Source organism: Rhopalosiphum padi, chromosome 1 (genome assembly GCF_020882245.1).
Source record: "Rhopalosiphum padi isolate XX-2018 chromosome 1, ASM2088224v1, whole genome shotgun sequence".
In the NCBI taxonomy this organism is placed as follows: Eukaryota; Metazoa; Arthropoda; class Insecta; order Hemiptera; family Aphididae; genus Rhopalosiphum; species Rhopalosiphum padi.
The window spans coordinates 59,945,432-59,964,074 of record NC_083597.1 but is presented as its reverse complement, the minus strand read 5'-3'; the positions used below and the strand labels follow the sequence as shown (position 1 = coordinate 59,964,074).

Sequence of the window (18,643 nt, the reverse complement as noted above, 5' to 3'; positions counted from 1 at the left end):
TTTTTTTTACAATTCAAAGTTTAAAAATTAATTATAAATAAAAACATTTTGTTATATAATATTTTATTTTATTTTAATACATATTTACTATTTAGACAAAAATCACAACATAAAAATTCACATATTTTGACTTTTTTATTAGGTACATAAAAATCCTTGCCCTACTAATATAACACTATAAGCATTGATTAAATAATAAATAAACATAATATTAAATATTGTATTAATTAATCATTAATCAATGCTAAAAGTAATAACGTTAAATAATAGGTTGGCGGTTCAACAGTGACATCTAGCGGCCGCTCGACGCACTACGTCCGTGACCGATATGTGGTTATCACTGGCCGCCAACATTATCAATAAAAAATAAACGGAAAATGTAAACACACGCCGACAGGTGTATTATATTGACACATCAGCAACCTGTAAGCGGCCAACGCAACTGCCACACACTCAGGTCCGGGTGCCAACGACTACGGCCGCTTTCCCCGATGTACTCCACAGTCACTCTTAACCGCTGACAGTCGTACTTTTAGTGTCTTCCGTCTGAGCCGTTTTCGTCAATCGTCACGTCTTGTCTAAGTACGTGACTAAACATCGATATTTGTGCAGCTGCTGAGGAACCGCACCGTTTCGAAAATGGCCCCAATCAAAGGCAGAAAGGCTGCCGCCAACAAGAATCTGCCCATACTTAGTCACGAGTTCGTCATCCAAAACCACGCAGACATCATGTCCTGCGTGGCCATGGTTATAGTAATCGGTCTCATGGTCCATGTAAGTTGAAGACGCTGCAACTAATTTCTTACGTCAAGTTATTGTTGTTGTATTACATTGTTTTTGTTTTGCATTTCAGATAACTGCACCAGTGTCTTCGTTGTTTGTAGCCCTGCAATATGTTCAGTCCTCCGGAGAAAATCCTAACGCCTTGCAAACATATGGTACCGGTTTAAAGGATTTGTTTGCTATATTTTTCTATTTCCTCATTTGCATCATATTCCATGCCATCATTCAAGAATATGTTTTGGATGTAAGTATAACATAGTTACTTACACGTAACTTCTGAGGTTTCCCCTTAATCATAAAATGTTGATAGGTAATTTTGTTTTAAAAAAACAATAAATATCAAACTAGATACCATGTTTGATGTTCTAATTTAGTTGTTAAAGTAACAGTTTAAAAAATAATCTAGAAGATGAGTACTTTCTAATCCATCATTGTCTACATTTAACAATACATCTGCAATTGCTAAATAGTGAATAGTAGTTAATAATTAATTATCTTATCATTTTTACTTATAGAAAATTTGCCGTAAATTGCATTTATCAAAATCAAAGAATTCACAATTCAATGAATCTGGACAACTGATTGTATTTAATGCAATTTCAATGATTTGGGCATTAGACATTGTTGTGAAGTAAGCATTTTATAAAAATAATTATTTAATTTAAAATGAAAAATCCATTAATAATTGTTTTCTAACTTTTTATAATTTAAAGTGTTATATAGTATTTAAACTTAATTAGACAATTTTATAATTACTATACTCTATATATTTTCCAGAGGAAATTGGTTGGCTGATCTTTCATCAATATGGATTGGATATCCATACAACACTCTATCATTCTCAACAAAATTCTTTTACATAATCCAATTTGCTTACTGGGCACATATTATGCCAGAACTGTACTTCCAAAAAGTTAAAAAAGAAGATATGTTTAGCAGAGTGAAATATTCTGTATTGTACTTGACATTTGTATCGGCCATATATATAACTAAGTAATTTTAAAGCATTTTTTTTATGAAAATAGCAAAAAATCACTAAATAAGAATTGTATTAATTAAACTTGGGTTTTTGTTTCAGCTTCCACCGTATTGGTGTTGTATTACTATTGTTGCATTATATTTGTGGATTTATTAAACATGCCGTTAAATTGATTGACATCACTGAGAAAGAAGAAGATAGTAAAAAAGTTCAATGTGAGTTATTTTAGTGAACTATAAGTAACAATCAATTGTTTTATTAAAATGTATGTTTTTATTAGTGGCCCAAAATGTGTACAACTGGTTTTTCTATGCTGTACAAGCGCTAACATTTATCCTATCCCAGACAATGCTATGGTTCGGTCTTAAAAACGTACAGTACAGTGGAGAATTGCGCGACTTCAATACTCCCACATTTAAATTAATATGTTCAATCAGCGCATTAGCTACACAAGCTTGGATGGTTTATGAATTCTTAAACAACCAGAATTCTAATGGTTTCAATTTATCTGCTTCATTCGGATTAATCAAACAAAAAACAAAATCAACACGTACTGATGTTTCCAACAAAAAACGCAAGAATGCAGGTATGTTATTAGAAAACAACTAATAACGATAAAACATATTTTATTATATTAAATTCTTTTTAGCTTCCCGGAAATTTAATGAATTGACAGAAGCTGATCAGAACATTAAAAAAACATTAAAACATGAAGCGAAAAAAGCAGCTAAGATCGCAAAGAGTGTTAAATAATTTTTGATCAATGTGTTGCTTGTTAACTTAGGTGCAATATTTTGTTTATCTTACTTTGCAGTTTGCATTATGATGGAAATATGTATAAGACATTTACATACATGTAATGATAATTATATAATGTTTTCTTCCTATACATATTATAGATATTAATATATTATGTACAATTAATTTTTATTTAAAATTGTATTTCAAATTATTATGATATTACTAATTTTAATGTTTATTTTTATGTTATGTATAATATATTATAAGCTTTTTAATCATTAGTCCTTGTGAATTATTATATTTTGTTCTGTGTTTAATATTTATAATCAGTGTTTAATACTGTAATTGTTATTTTGTTCAATCATACAAACCAATTGAAATACTCCATTTAATTAAATTTTTTTAATGAAAATGTAGTACATTTTTTTTTTTATATTAAGAAAATTGTATATATTTTATAATTAAGTGACATCAACTTATTAAATAATATTGAAATAAAAAAAATCCATTTATCCTATCCATTATAAATTCTTATACAAATTTAAAGTTTATAATTTCATCTAGTTAATTAAATGTATATATATATTATCATTATGATTATTCATTTATTATTATTGTAAAATTTTATTTTTGTTTTAAATAAAAAAAAATATTTATATATTATATTTTGTCAGCGTAATACATTTATTTATTTTCATTATTCGTTGTTTTTCAATATTATAGGATTAAAGGAAAATGTTATAAGTTCATCATAATTCTAAAATATTAATAAACACTATACTAATAAGTAACAATACTTACAAGTGTAAAACTATAACAATTATTATTGCTTATAATGGTATGTTTTTAACAAAATACCCAGGATCAATATTATTTAAATCCAACATCTTACGTAACTATGGCAACATTGAAAAAGCTTTATGTGACATGTTCAATTGAACAACTTGAGCAATAATGAGATTTATATGAAATTAAATAAATTTTACATTAGATATTATCCACCAGGTAATATTTTTCTATTAATATAGGTGATCATAGTACATACTTGTCAATATTTATGTAATCTGTGACTTATAGGTATTGTTTTTGAATATCAGAAACAAAGGAAAATTAAGCAAAAGATTTTGGATTTGTTTGATATTGAACAAGAGTAAGTTTAAAATTAATTTAAAATTAACATTTATTATTTTAACATAAACAAATTACACACTGGTTGATATTGTAAGTGTAGGTATCTATATACCGAGTATATTTGAATTTACTAAATCTTACATTTTTAAAATAGGACAAATGTAAAAGCACTAGCCGCTCGGATAGCGAGTGACGAACCATTGATCACTCCTAAGATATTGCCTCAACTGGAAACGATCTTGCAAAAACTTAAAGATAAAACATTTTTCAAAAACTGGAATAATTTCCTTGATTTTTTTCAAGTTGACAAAACTCTGAGCAGTGGTCATTTGTTACCAATAACAAATGTATCCGTTGATAAATTTGGAGATATGTAAGTAATAAGTAAATATATTTTAAATCTAGCCACTAGATAAGTATACAATACCTTTTTCATAATTACATAATATATAAATTATAAATACATAATTATGTGCTTCCATAGGATATAAATAAGTATAGGCTACTTAATAGGCAATACTTGAGGGCACAACATTAGGAAAAGGCATTTTTGAAAAAAATATGAACATTAAATACTGTTATTAATAAAATTTATTAGGTATTTATATACTATATAGGTATTTAAATAAGTTTAAAAAAAATTACAATATTGAGACAGAATTTATTCGACAAAAATCAGTAATAATTTTAGTAATCGAGTTAAGCATCAATTCGTATTGAAAAATAGAAAAGAATCAATTGGCACTGTTATTGTTTTTCAAAAACTACCTATTATTTCCATTCTCATTCTTTTTCAATACGTTCCAATACCAATTTCTTTTAAAACGTGTTATTTCCTATACTAAAATATTTTAGCTTATAGGTAGGTATCTATTTTATTTTATTTCATAACGTACATTCTTTTATATTATAATATGTCTTTATTGAAATATTCATATTTATTCCATTGCATATTTGCATATCAAAACTAAAAATGGTACCTACCTATTTATTGACGGTTATTGCCATTATAAATTATAATAATTTAGGCCCTTCAACTTAATTAGTAATTTAATTAATTTTATAAAATATAAATATACAAATTATAAATAAATTTAATACAATTTCGTATTATTTAGTTTATTGATTAAATTACTTAATTACGAACCAGAGACGTACGCAGAAAAAAGTTTTGGGGGTGTTTTTGAAAATCAGTTATTGAAAAGTAGAACTTTTTTTAATAAACATACGAATTTTTTTAATGAAAATTAGCTATAGCCTATAGGTACTTACTTACAATACTTTTTTTTTGTATAAACGCTAATACAATAAAAAAATTACATTACTAAATCTAATTTTCGTGAAGTTTTAGCCATTATGTTAAGAATATCTTCACAGTTAACATCTATGCCTCTTTGTACATTTAACAATGTTAATCCATTTTATTCTTTCGTCACCACTTTTGTTACTTAAATACGTTTTCGATCTTCGAAGGGAAGAAAACCAGTAGCACCACTAGCACTAATACGCAAAAATCGATGAACTGATCGGTACAGTGTTGAATCACATTTGTTTATAATTTTCTATTTACAATAATATATGCTTCGGGATAATTTCTGCATAACCTTCACGATATATTTGATTTTTAACACAATTATCGAATAAATTACATTAAGAGTGGTTTGTCGGTAATTCGAGCCGTACACATGAAAAGGCATTTTGTTTAAGGGGGAGGTACGTATGGTATGTGATCGGGGGTAAAAAATACACAGGTTACGTGGTGGACAAAGGCACAGCACAACAGGAAGGGGATATGCATAGGTTACGTGATGGAGAAAGGCGCCACGTGACATTGACGATAGGGAGGGCGAGGTAATGGGATTCGCGGGATACAGAACATACTAAACCATACCACTAAAAATCATATTTACTAATAGAAACGAAAATTTTACGATCAATTTATTGTTATTTTTTTACGTAAATTGTCCATCTCTAATCACTACACATCGACTCTTAGCAATTAAGCATTCTCATCTCCGTTATACACTCACTCTCTGTTTCGTTAGGTACAACTTATATTTTATAATGTTGCCTACCTACCACTCAATATTCCGAATTCCGATCCATGTTGTACTGGCCTTACAACAGTTTTAGGGTAACTAAAATCTACACAAACTACTACTATTGTTTAATAAATAATGCATTGTTCTGCGCGCCTACAAATATTGTTATAAGTGCATAATATTGGTTATACTCAATGCTTGAGCTCGTATCTACAGCGATAAATCATAAAATATTATCGAATTATTAAATTAATCGTTCTCTTAAATCCTTAGTACTTGCACATTGATAGATTTAGTTATTTAGCTGAAATATAACTGGATTTTTGCGTGTACTATACAGTTGCGCCACCGGAAGCTATGACCGGACGTGCAAGATTTGGAACACCCGAACGGGTATGGAGACGTCGACGCTCGTCGGGCATGAGAACGCGGTGTACGTTGTGTCGTTAGACATCGCGGGAAGGTGAGTTTTATCCGATATGTGTAAGTGGCGAGAATCGATGCCCATCAAAGCACCACCCCCAGCGAAACCGTGGAAGAGGAGCGGTATCTGACGATTAAACTAACACCAAGTCGGAAGTCCAGACCCACTAAACACACATCCATATTAGTATATTACTATACACATTATATTTCTATATACTGCAGAATCATTTTTTTATTGCAGAATAGGTACTCGATATACACTAATGCCTCATAGGGACTTATGTCTGCAATAAAAAAATCACTCTGTACAGAGACACTCGCCCCGAACACCATATATACTCTTATAAGTTATAACCATCTGTGCAGGCGAAAAACGCTCCCCCCCCACACACACAGCCCTACCATCGATCAAATATGAAGATATGCGTGTGAAAAATTGAACCAAACGTATAATTTTTCAGGGTACTGACCGGATCGTTCGACAAAACGGCACGGATGTGGTCGCTGGACGACGGTGGCGAGTGCCTGTGCACCATGCGAGGTCATTCAGCCGAGGTAGTCGCGGTGGCCGTTGACCAGTCTACGCAGACTGTCGCCACTTCGTCAATGGACCAAACAACCAAATTGTTTAGCGCCGTCACAGGTTTTCATTGAAGAATTAGCTAAATATATATACATATATACAGAGCCGTGCCGTGGGGGGCCTAGGGGGCATGCGCCCCGGGTGCATGGTTTAAAGGGGGCGCCAAAAAAATTGAAATGCAAAATGATAAATAATATGGGGGGGGCGAATATTTTTAATTTTGCCCTGGGCGCCAAATCTTAACGGCACGGCACTGCATATATAGTGAAAAAATTACGTCGTGGCCCAAGTTATCAAGTTATATGATTTAATGACGCAGACAACATAGAAAAAATGTTTTTAGAGCTCACCTTTACTCTTAACGATCATAATTTATACCTATAATTTTACCATCACAATATCATAAATTTTTTTTTTTAACAAATCAAAAATATTTTTTCTTTTGCAATATTATATCCAACGCATGTCAACGTCAACGTGTATAATAAACTAATAACTCATAACTGATCTGGCGGTAATACTTGAGCTATGGCTGCTGTGGCCTGTGGGTAATTCGAAATTTTTATTTCTACTTTGGCAATAAATAATTTTACATCATTCATTATTTTAATTATAACAAGAGACCCTAGAGCATATGGGTAAATGAGCTAAGCCTAGTAGGTATCTAGTATCTACCTATTCTACCTAACTATAAAGTTTTATCATATAAACATTATAAACTATACTACTAAAATACTAAAGTAGTAACTTATACTAGTTATACTAAAGGCCGTAACTGGGGAGAAGGGTCCAGGGGTCCGATAGCTCCCCCCATACGAAATTTTTAAAAGTAGAAACATTTTAATGGTGAATTTATGTAGTTTAATGACTATAAATTTTCAGTATTTATATTTAAAATAATATTCGACCCTCTCCCCCCAAATTTTATTTTTAATTACGGTCTTGAATACACTATTAGTACTTATATACATAGTACCTAAATAACTATAAAAAAAAAATAGTTGTACTTAGTAGTTACTACTATTATAAACAATAGACATTAGTTATACTTTATACTAGATAGTCCAAAGTCTGCCCCTGGATAACATTAAACATAGCATATATTAATATATTATTATAACTACATAATTATATTACATATTATTATAGATAAACAAAAAAGTATAAATACATATATACTATACATAGTTACATTGTTGAATTGTTCATAGGCCAAAACGTTGTCACGTTGAGAGGACATACTGGCGAAGTGGTGGTCAATCAGTTTGGCAGCGGTGGGTCGACAGTGATCACGGGTTCATTCGATAATACGATCAAGATTTGGGACATCCGCACTGCCCGGTGAGTTAATTAAATGACATCGATCGAAGGTACCGCCGATATATTAAAATTTTGCCAGTATAAATTTAAAAAAATCCAATTTCCATAAATATCCAGAGGATGAAAAAAATTATCATTGTAAAACCATAAGATCTATCTGCTCATTATCTAAAATAACATAAAATTAAAAATAAATTACTTTGAACTAAACCTAATCAAGAACGGACTTACCATTTTTCCGCCTCAAGGTATTACAACACATACATTGTTATACACACACATATTATATATATAAAAGTAGTAATATACCTACTGAAATATTGAGGCGCCCCCAAAAGATGTTGCGCCCTATGTGTAAATCCGCCCCTGAACCTAATTGTTTCTAATTACTTATTAGCAGTGTTTGGAAGGAACGGCACGTTGAACGAATTCTTTTTTTTAAGGAAAAAGAACGAAATTGTTCGTTCCTTTCGAGTTTCAATTTACACAGATATTTAAATAATTGAAATTAAAATATTTTTTTTCTTAGTTTGTGTATTGCCAATATTACTAATATTTGTGATTGTTAGGTTATCGATTATCTACATTAATTGTTACAACAATATAGACTAAATGATGAACGTTTTGAAAAAATAGTTCTTCTTAAACAAAACCAAATTACATTACAGTCTATTGTTATTTTATATTAATTTGTATTGTTTAAAAGATATCAATAAAAGAAAAGACTACAATAATTATTACCTTTATTATTTATCCTTTAACTAAAATAACTAAATAGTAACTTTAAAAAATTGTACTTTTAGGTAGGTATGTATAATTAAAAAGTATACTCAAAAATTAATAACTTGCAACGATATTTAATTGGTTATTTTTATTTTTTCATTTAACCAGTATTACCTACTATTTCTATAAAGTATAAGTGTATATACACGAAAAAAAATGATTAAATTAGAATTTTTATTTTATTTGGCTCTAAAAAAGAAACTTGTTCGTTTTGTTATGGAACAAGGAATGGAACAAATTCCTTTTTATAAGGAACTTGCCAAACACTCCTTATTAATTACTAGTAGATATAACGTTTTATATATATATTATTAAGTATTAAATTCTAGGTAAGTAGGTAGGTACACAATATACTTGAATATTTGACCTACTGTATTTACACCTTTTAGACTTTAGTGAATTTGTATTCAGCTCAACATTTATTTGTACATTTAAATGAGTTTCAGACATAGCAGTTAATTTTTGTTTATTCTTAAAAATTATAATCGAATTATGCTACCTAATGGCTTTTGTTAATTTGGATTTGCAATGTACATAATTGTATCTAATTACTCACAGATGTATAGCAACGTTAAACGGCCACACAGCTGAATTGACGGCTTGTCACTATGACTTCGGCTGCAGAGCAATCGCTAGCAGTTCATTGGATGGCACTGCCAAGTTATGGGATGTTAGGAGGACTGATAGCTGTCGTCACACAATTGCCGGGCACACAGATGAGGTAGTTAGATATTTAATATTGTGTTTGCAAGTTTTCGGTAACTAAAAAGTTTCATTATTTTATAGGTACTAGACATTTGTTTTGATTCAGTTGGTCGTCGAGTGGCCACAGCGAGCAGTGATTGTAGCGCCTGCATATGGGATGTAAGCAGTGGCGACTTGATTTCCGCAATGATTGAGCACACAAAAGAAGTTACAAAAGTATCTATTAAATTTATCGGTCAAAAATGAATTAAATAAAATACAATAATTATCTTCTTGTGATTTTAGGTTTTTTGGGAACCAGCAGGACATCATCTGCTTACCGCATCACAAGACCATAGTTCTATGTTCTGGGACACAGAAACTGGAGAATGTTTGCAAGAATTAAAAGGGCATACTGATCATGTATTCTCGGTTGTGATGAGTTACTTTGGTGATACAATTTTGACAGCTTCTAAGGATAATACTTGTTGTGTTTGGAAACAATTTAATTCAAAAAATAACTAAAACATATATTATAATTTAATTCTATGTTTAATTGAGTATTTAAATACACCAGACTTTTTGTACAACATCAAAATGCAATTATTATTATTATTATTTTTTATGAAATATATTGCCATCCTTGAATTGATCCATCATTTGCAGTTGATAACAGTGTGTTACGTCCACACATTGGTAACCATAATGCACTACTTGTAACTGTATTTGGACATAAATCTTCATCTTCAGTGAACATATGGCCTTCGTGTTTAAACTTGTACATAATATTTCTATTACAATTTGATTCTTCAAGTATATATACATTACTGTCAAATCCACTAACAGCATAATTTTGTGAATTACAAGGATCAAAACTAATGTTTATATTGTTATTACATTTTGAAAACAATTCTTTTTGATAAATTGATGGAGTTTTACAATTTCTTAAATCATATGAAAGTACAGTTCCAGAATTAGAAATTAATGTTAAATTGAATGTGGTTATTTCTTTAGAACTTGTGTATGCGGTATTTAAAAACCATTTTGCATTACTATCAGCCTCTGAAACATAAAAGTATCTTTAATTTTTATAATTTATAAAAAGTAGTAGGAACAAAATTTTAGTTTGATTGTGTAGTTTTATTTATATTTAATACATTTTAAGTAGGTGATTTATTTTTATTATTTAATTAATGTTACCAATTTAAATCATAATATTATTTTAGAATCTGAACATGGGAAAACTGTACAATATACAAAGATAATATTAAAAATAAAAATAAATAAATAAAATATTCAGTAATACTTCAGAATCCTAATGCTGTTATGTTATGTCTAATTATTCCTACAATATAGCCATACAGGAGTGACCAACAGGTCAATTATGATTCCCTATCAAATTTTCTTGAAATTTTGGATTTTTTTCAGAAAACAATAGAAATATTTTTTTTTTTTGTAAATTTGTGTATCTTTGTTTAACTCGCGAATATAAAAATAAATGACTATGAAAAACAAGATAATACATAATATACACTAATATCAAGTAGCATTATTTTTTTGCATGTTGTGTAAAACTGTGTAATTAAACAATATTTATAAATGTAACACGCATGTATATAAAATATAATTTTATTTATTGACAACCTTTTTTTTGTCGATCGCAATAACCTGGGAAAACATCAGAGGTTGATCACAAGTCTATAAAAATTAGCCAACTCTGCTATAATAGACAATGTTACAAAACACGGTTTAAAGTTTAATACAAAAAATATTTTTTACGTACTTAGAATTATCAATATTTTATTTATTTTTATATTAGAAATATGCTTCAGTAGATGAGCACATTAGTTAGATTATTTTATAACAATTTGTTTTTAGAATAATTTATATAATTTAATTATATTTTAACTTATTTATCTACTGATTAAAAACTAATGAATAATATTAAAAAGTGAGTTTGGTTCCATATAAAATATTTTAAAACTCAATAATATAAGTTTTAAAAAAAAATATTTTTTATTTTCAAATACAAATATCAAAATAAGAGATACCTAGAAGGCTAGAAGTAAATATACTATATATTATGTTTCTAGAAAAATTTACCTAAATTACCAATAGATTTGTTTAGAATCCTAACTAGTAATCTAAATACTACCAAATACTTACCAGGTAAATTAACGTTTTTCACATGCTGACCACTAGTTAAGTCATATAGATCAAATGATCCATTATGTGAATTTTGAACAACCAGTTCGTTTTTAGACATGAAATGCGGTGTATAATTGCATACTGGGTCATTCGGCACATCACTGATCATGAGCGTTTTCGTATTGTTTTCAATGTTAAATATACAACCAGTATAGCATGCATTTTCTTTTCCCCAAATTATTAAAGTATCAGTTGTACAATCAACGGCTAATCGTCCACTCTCCACTTTGCTATCAATATTCACCAATGGAATCATTTGATCTAAAAATATATAATAATTGTTATATATTACTATATAAGACATCTAAATGACTTGATATTTTTAAATTATAAACTTATAACACATTACTTTAATTTAGTTTTACTTGCCTGATTTATGGGGATCCATTTCATAAATTGTAACTTTACCAGTTCCTTCTTCGGACAAAATTGTTTTAGATTTTCCAAAGAGAGTTTTCATCTATTCAAATAATAAACAATAAATTATTATTATTATTTTAATGTTTAATTTCAATGATAATATAAGTACAATACCATAATACTTATAATTTTTGTTTACATCTATTAATCGATTATCAGTTAATGTGCCACATTTGATTTTCAAATCTCTACTTGTGCTTATAGAATCATGTTCATTTTCAATTTGGTAAAGCTTATTAGGAAGTTCCAAATTTAATATTTCAAAACCATTTTCTTCAGGCTTTTCACATGCCAAACATACTGAGGAATTACAACTCAGTTCCATTGAAAATACTGGTTTATCCACACCAAACATTTGCAACTTATGATACCTTATTTAAAAAAAATTATATTTATCAGTCAAAATATAATATTTATTACCTATGTTTAAAAATAAAGTTTATCAAATATATTCTTACCTTTTAAAAGAGTTAAAAAACCACTCATCAAAAACGTTTTCTGTTTCCAACATTTTTACACTTCAAAATAATTGAAATTGTGAGATGATTAATAATTTTGTTTCTCTCAACAAAAATAATGGATAATAGAATTAGTAATCTATTAAAATTTTATAACACGATTGAAGACTAATGTATAAATTATAGGTACTATTTAATATATATAATGCAACACCACACTTTCAAATCCAATTTTCTGTTAAAAATGTCTTACAATCCATTCTTAGTTTGTTATTATTTAGATAATATTATCTTATTATTGTTGCTGTTATAATATCCGAAAAGCATTGGTCCACGGCTTTAAAAGATCTTCTAGTAATTAGCACGATTTAAAATAGAGATAGTCTATCTTAAATCGTGGTTATCACTTATCTATTCCGATTGATAAGAAGATATTTTAAATAATAATAAAATGTGTCCACACAACTTACACACAGTTGGCGAGTGTCAAAACCAAACGGTTTTTCGGTGAGTGCCGATCCCATTGATGATCTGTGAAACTAAAATTTTTATTGCAATTGCACAGAGTAGAATATTTAAATTATTTAATATTTATTAACTATTTGCAATGTTTATGAATTCATAATACAATATTATCAAGCAATAATATTGACTTCAATTTTAAATGTAGGTAGGTAAGTACAATTCAGTTATAAGTATACTTATTAAATATAATTTATATTAATATTCATTTTTCTAATTCATAATTACTATGCTTTTTTTCAATAGGTAACTTAATTTTATGTATTTATAAACATGAAAGGCTATAAGATCACTAATTGTGCACAAGATAAAAGAATTGGTATTGTCGGTAATTCATTGACAGAAGTTTTTGCTAAAGGATGCCAGAAATTAAAGGTAACCATAAACATATTCATTCTTACACTAGCACCTATGTATTTTGAAATTGTTTGTAAGATTATTATTATGTTTTACTTGATTTACTTTCATCAAACAATTGACTCTTATATTATTTTAAAAGTATTATAATACTATTTAGGTACTTCAGTGTTTTATGAAATAGTAGGTATAATAATATTTCCAAGCACAATCAAACATCGAATGTTATTAACTATTCTTAATAAAATATATAGTTTTGTCTCTTATTAGACATGTTTTTAAAAATATTTTTTATTTAGTTCAATTTTTTTTACTTTTAAAATCTATGACATACATTATTAAAGATATTTGAATTCAGATAAATCATCAATCTCTTATAAAATAGAATGCAACAGGCTTGGATTATGCTTATTTAAAGTAATTTATAATGTAAGTTTTTAAAAATTACTTGTTGTGAAATTTGTTTAATATATGAATAGGTATAAAACTAATTTAATATCTAGTGATTAAACTATTAACCTAATTACATAAAATTTATGTTTAGTTTTGTTTTATTATTTTATAGTTAGATGGTGTAAATGTGACTATGATGACACTTGATGGTACAGTGATAGATGATGAAGACTATTTTCAATCGTTACCAGCACAAACATTATTTATATTTCGGTCAAATGGGGAAACATTTCAAACAGGTATTTATTTACGGTTAATTACATTTCGTCACAAATCGATCCTTTGATCACTTGTCGAACTGGAGTCATATATATTTTAACATTAATAAGGTTCTGATCATAATCCTTTTTACTGTATATTTGAAATGAATTTGATAACACCCAAAGATTACCCGTTCGATCAACTCTGACGTCAGATGGATACATATCAACACTATTGTCCAAACTTATTACGCCTTGAGTTAATTCAGTGTATTCTTCTCCACTGTAATTATTTATAATTATTTAATTATACACATTTTATATATAATTTATAATTAATATACTCATTAACTCACCTATACGAATTCCAACAACCAAGAACATTTTTTAAAAGAAGCCCATAAAATAAAACACCAGTTTCCATGTCAAATGATGATGATGTAGCTTGTTTATTACTACCTCTATTTCCCATCACTTTAAAATCATATACATTTCGATCACTATCATAATTCCCACTACGTATTATTCTTGAATTAACTGCAAAACCCATTGTACTGGCAATACTATGAAAGTAAATAGTTCTAAAACCATCTCTTGCTGTTGGTGATAGAGCTATTCCGTATAAACCTTTTTGAGACTGATAGTGAATTTCACCCAAGTTTATATCGCCACAAAGAGGATCAAAATGAAAAAAATTGTGTGTTATTGCATATGAGCTATTAGTCTTCCAACTGTAAACCAATAATCGATAAGTTTTGCTATCTGGTATGTATGCGTATGCGTCTTCACAAGTTGAAGATGTTACATCTAATTCAATGTTGGTGATATCTGAATTCAATATTGATAAATGTCCGAGATCAAATGTTCTCAAGTGCAAATCAGTTTTTAAGTCGTACACATGTATAACGGGAATACTTTCTTGTTTGTTGTTTATTTTTCCATTGTCTAATATCCATAAGCGGTCGCAAACATCAGCTCTTACTTTGACTACTGATGTAAAATTATGTTCAGATATTTCATGCATTTTTTGATTAGGATAAGGAATTAAGATAGGTGTGTTATTCTTATAACTTTCCATGTCTAAATAATGATCAAACATTTGTTTTATATGTTTATACCTAATACTTTTGGTAATGTATTAATAAAGTCATTATCTTACTTGTTATATTGATGTATGACAGCGTTACTGGTACATCAGGCTTGAATCTGGGTGTAACCAAAAATAATTTATTCTGCCATCGTTCTAATGCCAGTGGAATTACATTAGTTGGTTCATGTTTAGTGTCATTTTTAAGTTTTGTCACGTTGATGGGAGAAAAATAAATTTGTTTTAAATTAAAAACTTCTTTGATTCTGGAACTCTGTACAGATGACAAGTAAAAAGCAAATAATATATAAATTAATTTATACATCATGACTGAGAACGTACAAATCAAGTTATATTAATATTATAACATTTTTGTAAATATATAGTTTTAATTTTTGCACAATCATTTCCTTTAAACTTAGTATTACTATAGTACAAATAATATAAATTATGAAGAAATAATTACCGAATGTTTTAATTGCATTCCCCTGTCAAGCATATCTAATAAATAGTAATGTTTTTAATACTAAACAATATGTTACATACTGACATCCTGTATTGTAGTAATATTTTTTAACAATCATAACAAATTATGAGATTATTGTTTGGTTACTTATTATTTTTATCTATGTTTTAATTATGGATTTATTAATTTATTATATATGCTTATACATGTATTATATATTATTGTATAATAAAGGTAATTTTTATTTTAGATTCAACTTATGTTAAAATAGTAATAACATTGTGAAAATTATAAATTTTTTTATAAACAATACCTAAACATGATATTTATTTTTATTTTTTTCAGTAAGCCATTTAATAAAAAAAAAAAAAAAATAAAATAAAATATTATCCCCAAAAATATTTTTTTTTCCATTTTCCTAAAACAATAATTTTATTGCATGTTAATGAGAAATTCTTATTATTCTGTAACAATATTAAAATAATGACATAATATCTAAATTATCACTTTAGTTATGTAATTAATTGTATTATCTTTATTTTTTCAGGGGCTGATTTAGTATATAATGTGCTTGCAGCTATAAATAATGATACATTAAAAACTTCAATTAAAATAAAATCATTTATGGATGAAAACATCAAAGAAAAAATAAGAATATTATCTTCAGTTCTGGATGTAGATCATAATAAACAAATCAATTTAACATCATGCAGTCTAAGATCAAAAGATCCAGAATGGTTTCAAGGTATATATAATGATTATTTCTCTATTATATAAACAACTTTTGTATATTACTTAAATATCATATAACAAAGAAATGTACAGTTCTTACTTATTGATACCAAATAATACATTTGATTATATTTTGTTTTCAATTTTTTTCCTATACTTATTAGAATTTATTTTATTTTGCCTCTTCTTAAAATGTTACCTATGAGCACCCATAATTATATTATATGCATTATACATACATTAAACTATAGGGTAATTGTATTAAAATATTGTTAATTTAAAATTTAAATTTTTAACAAAATAATTTTCTTTATCAAAAAATGTTATGACAATAAAATAAATCTTAATAATGTTAGTCCATTGATAATCTAAATTCTTAATAATTTAACTGTTTTGTCATAAATGTTCAATTTAAAGTTACTAATAATCAACTGAATATAATTTTAGGTATTTTGTTTATAAATATATATATATATTTTTAAGATTTGGACACTAGGGCAAAAACAAAGGAAGAATTCATGTTCAAGCGCTGCCAAGAACGAATTCGGAGTTATATGTACAAAACAAAAACGGATATGATTAAGTCAGATTTTTACATACAACATAAAAACTGCAGGCAGTATTTGGATGAAGTATATAAACAATTCAATGAACTTTTAACAAAAAACAAACATCATGGATATTATTTTGATAGATCGAATTCAAACTGCTTATGTGACAAGACTGGGACGTTTATTTGCGAGGGAGCATGGAATCAATCTATTTGTGCTTATGAACGTGGTACTGGTCACAAAATCAATCCATACCAAAACAGAGAGAGCAGAATTATATTTTCTACTTGGAACTTAGACCATTGGTATAGTATATAGTACAATTATAGTAAATACATTTCCTTCTTAGTTAAAATACTAAAGTTATATTATTTGATTATAGACTCAAAGTTTATTATTGGTTTTTATTTTTATTATTAGGGTGGAGAGATCTAGATCTGTAATACCAGCACTGTTTGAAGCCAGTGAAATGGCATCTAAAGTTGGCTGTTCAATTAATATGAATTATTTCTATGATTTGCTCTTCACAACAGTTAATCTGAAACTTGTACATATTGTATGCCATGACAAAGGTCAACATAGCAGTGCTAAATGTGATCCAAACTTGTATTTAAAAGATAAACAGGTAATATTTTGAAATAAATGTTTAAAACAATAAATAGTTATTAGTTGTGTGAAAAATATAAATATTATATAACATCAAATGATATCACAAATTAGTTGTTCATTTATTAGTTATTAAAAAATGGTATTTTAAATCTAAGCACACCACAATAAAATAACTTGTGCCACTACCACAAGTTATATAATGAATCTTAAATTACAAATTAAATTTAAGTCTTTCAGATACTTTCTACTTTTCGCATTAAATATCCTTTACCAAGGTCGTACCTAAGGGTTAATTTTTTTTTTTTAAATGATGTTTTGTAGTGACTTGAAGTAATGTGAAGAAACAAGATGATTATTTATAAGTCGGCACTTATTTTTTTAAATTGGATGTGTAAAAACTAAAATATATTTTAAAAATATGTGTGTTTATCTATAAATGAATTGTATTGTATTATCTCATTTCTTGAAATGTATATTAAGGTTTTGTAGTATGGATAGTGTTTAAAATGTACTGTATGGTCCAGCATCAACAGAATAATGTCAAGTGTTATTATAATATTAATATATATTTTTTTCACAGATGATCAATAATTATGTCAATATCCACGCAAAGAATGATTTTATCAAAACAAAAAAATATTAAAAATCCGTTAATAATTAATAATTATGTATTGATATACAAAATGTGAAATAATGGGATTTCGGCAGACATTCAAGATCAAATATAAATTTGAGCATTCGGCTATTAAATAATTAAATTAAGATTATAATTAATATGCATTTTTTTATCTTATGATAGTATTAATTATTTTTAATACGTAATTTGTAAAAAATAGCTGATAAGTAACATTCTCTCATATCTTTAACGTCATATTCTACTATCTATAGTTTTAATATAATATAATTTAAATTTACTTGTAAATAAATTGTATGATTTTTTTTATTACATAATTATCAATAATATTAAATTAAAGTTAAATACTTACTAAAATGCTAAATAGTATATTTTTTTATGGTCTTAAATGATAAACTTAAAATTAATTAATTTATCATTACTTATGTTCCAAAAATTGTCTTTATAATATATTTGCATTAACCATTATAATTG

General features: G+C 27.5%; 5 protein-coding genes across 8 annotated transcripts; 3 read left to right on the top strand and 2 right to left on the bottom strand.

Annotated features, from left to right (window-relative positions):
* The first annotated feature begins 397 nt into the window (after nt 1-397).
* Nucleotides 398-3,168, top strand: LOC132917318 (translocating chain-associated membrane protein 1). Its single transcript, XM_060978015.1, has 7 exons — nt 398-774; nt 854-1,027; nt 1,299-1,414; nt 1,561-1,776; nt 1,862-1,977; nt 2,043-2,348; nt 2,412-3,168. The coding sequence occupies exons 1-7, from the start codon at nt 640-642 to the stop codon at nt 2,513-2,515; spliced, it is 1,167 nt and encodes a 388-aa protein (XP_060833998.1). The 5' UTR covers nt 398-639; the 3' UTR covers nt 2,516-3,168.
* A 265-nt stretch (nt 3,169-3,433) lies between these two features.
* LOC132917175 (dynein assembly factor with WD repeat domains 1-like) lies at nt 3,434-10,064 on the top strand. The gene is made up of 9 exons (XM_060977783.1): nt 3,434-3,508; nt 3,581-3,653; nt 3,789-4,007; nt 6,017-6,139; nt 6,564-6,745; nt 7,897-8,026; nt 9,347-9,509; nt 9,575-9,709; nt 9,779-10,064. Exons 1-9 carry the CDS (start codon nt 3,469-3,471, stop codon nt 9,995-9,997), a joined length of 1,284 nt encoding a protein of 427 aa, XP_060833766.1. The 5' UTR covers nt 3,434-3,468; the 3' UTR covers nt 9,998-10,064.
* On the bottom strand, nt 10,006-12,917 carry LOC132917177 (WD repeat-containing protein 73-like). The gene is made up of 5 exons (XM_060977787.1): nt 12,559-12,917; nt 12,240-12,471; nt 12,050-12,140; nt 11,639-11,941; nt 10,006-10,534 (listed from the first exon to the last, which is right to left on the bottom strand). The coding sequence occupies exons 1-5, from the start codon at nt 12,609-12,611 to the stop codon at nt 10,095-10,097; spliced, it is 1,119 nt and encodes a 372-aa protein (XP_060833770.1). The 5' UTR covers nt 12,612-12,917; the 3' UTR covers nt 10,006-10,094.
* A 120-nt stretch (nt 12,918-13,037) lies between these two features.
* Nucleotides 13,038-18,533, top strand: LOC132917178 (DNA fragmentation factor subunit beta). Of its 3 annotated transcripts, none has more exons than XM_060977790.1 (7): nt 13,038-13,224; nt 13,327-13,455; nt 14,003-14,129; nt 16,191-16,388; nt 16,859-17,231; nt 17,347-17,551; nt 18,116-18,533. In XM_060977790.1, exons 2-7 carry the CDS (start codon nt 13,354-13,356, stop codon nt 18,176-18,178), a joined length of 1,068 nt encoding a protein of 355 aa, XP_060833773.1. In that variant the 5' UTR covers nt 13,038-13,224; nt 13,327-13,353; the 3' UTR covers nt 18,179-18,533. The 3 variants fall into 3 exon arrangements, with proteins under 3 accessions (XP_060833773.1, XP_060833772.1, XP_060833771.1); XM_060977789.1 differs by having other exon boundaries at nt 13,038-13,228; XM_060977788.1 differs by having other exon boundaries at nt 13,038-13,232.
* Nucleotides 14,065-15,731, bottom strand: LOC132917176 (protein yellow-like). Of its 2 annotated transcripts, XM_060977786.1 has the most exons (4): nt 15,644-15,731; nt 15,250-15,451; nt 14,447-15,170; nt 14,065-14,373 (listed from the first exon to the last, which is right to left on the bottom strand). In XM_060977786.1, the coding sequence occupies exons 1-4, from the start codon at nt 15,674-15,676 to the stop codon at nt 14,148-14,150; spliced, it is 1,185 nt and encodes a 394-aa protein (XP_060833769.1). In that variant the 5' UTR covers nt 15,677-15,731; the 3' UTR covers nt 14,065-14,147. The 2 variants fall into 2 exon arrangements, with proteins under 2 accessions (XP_060833769.1, XP_060833767.1); XM_060977784.1 differs by lacking the exon at nt 15,644-15,731 and having other exon boundaries at nt 15,250-15,595.
* Nucleotides 18,534-18,643: the final 110 nt, after the last annotated feature.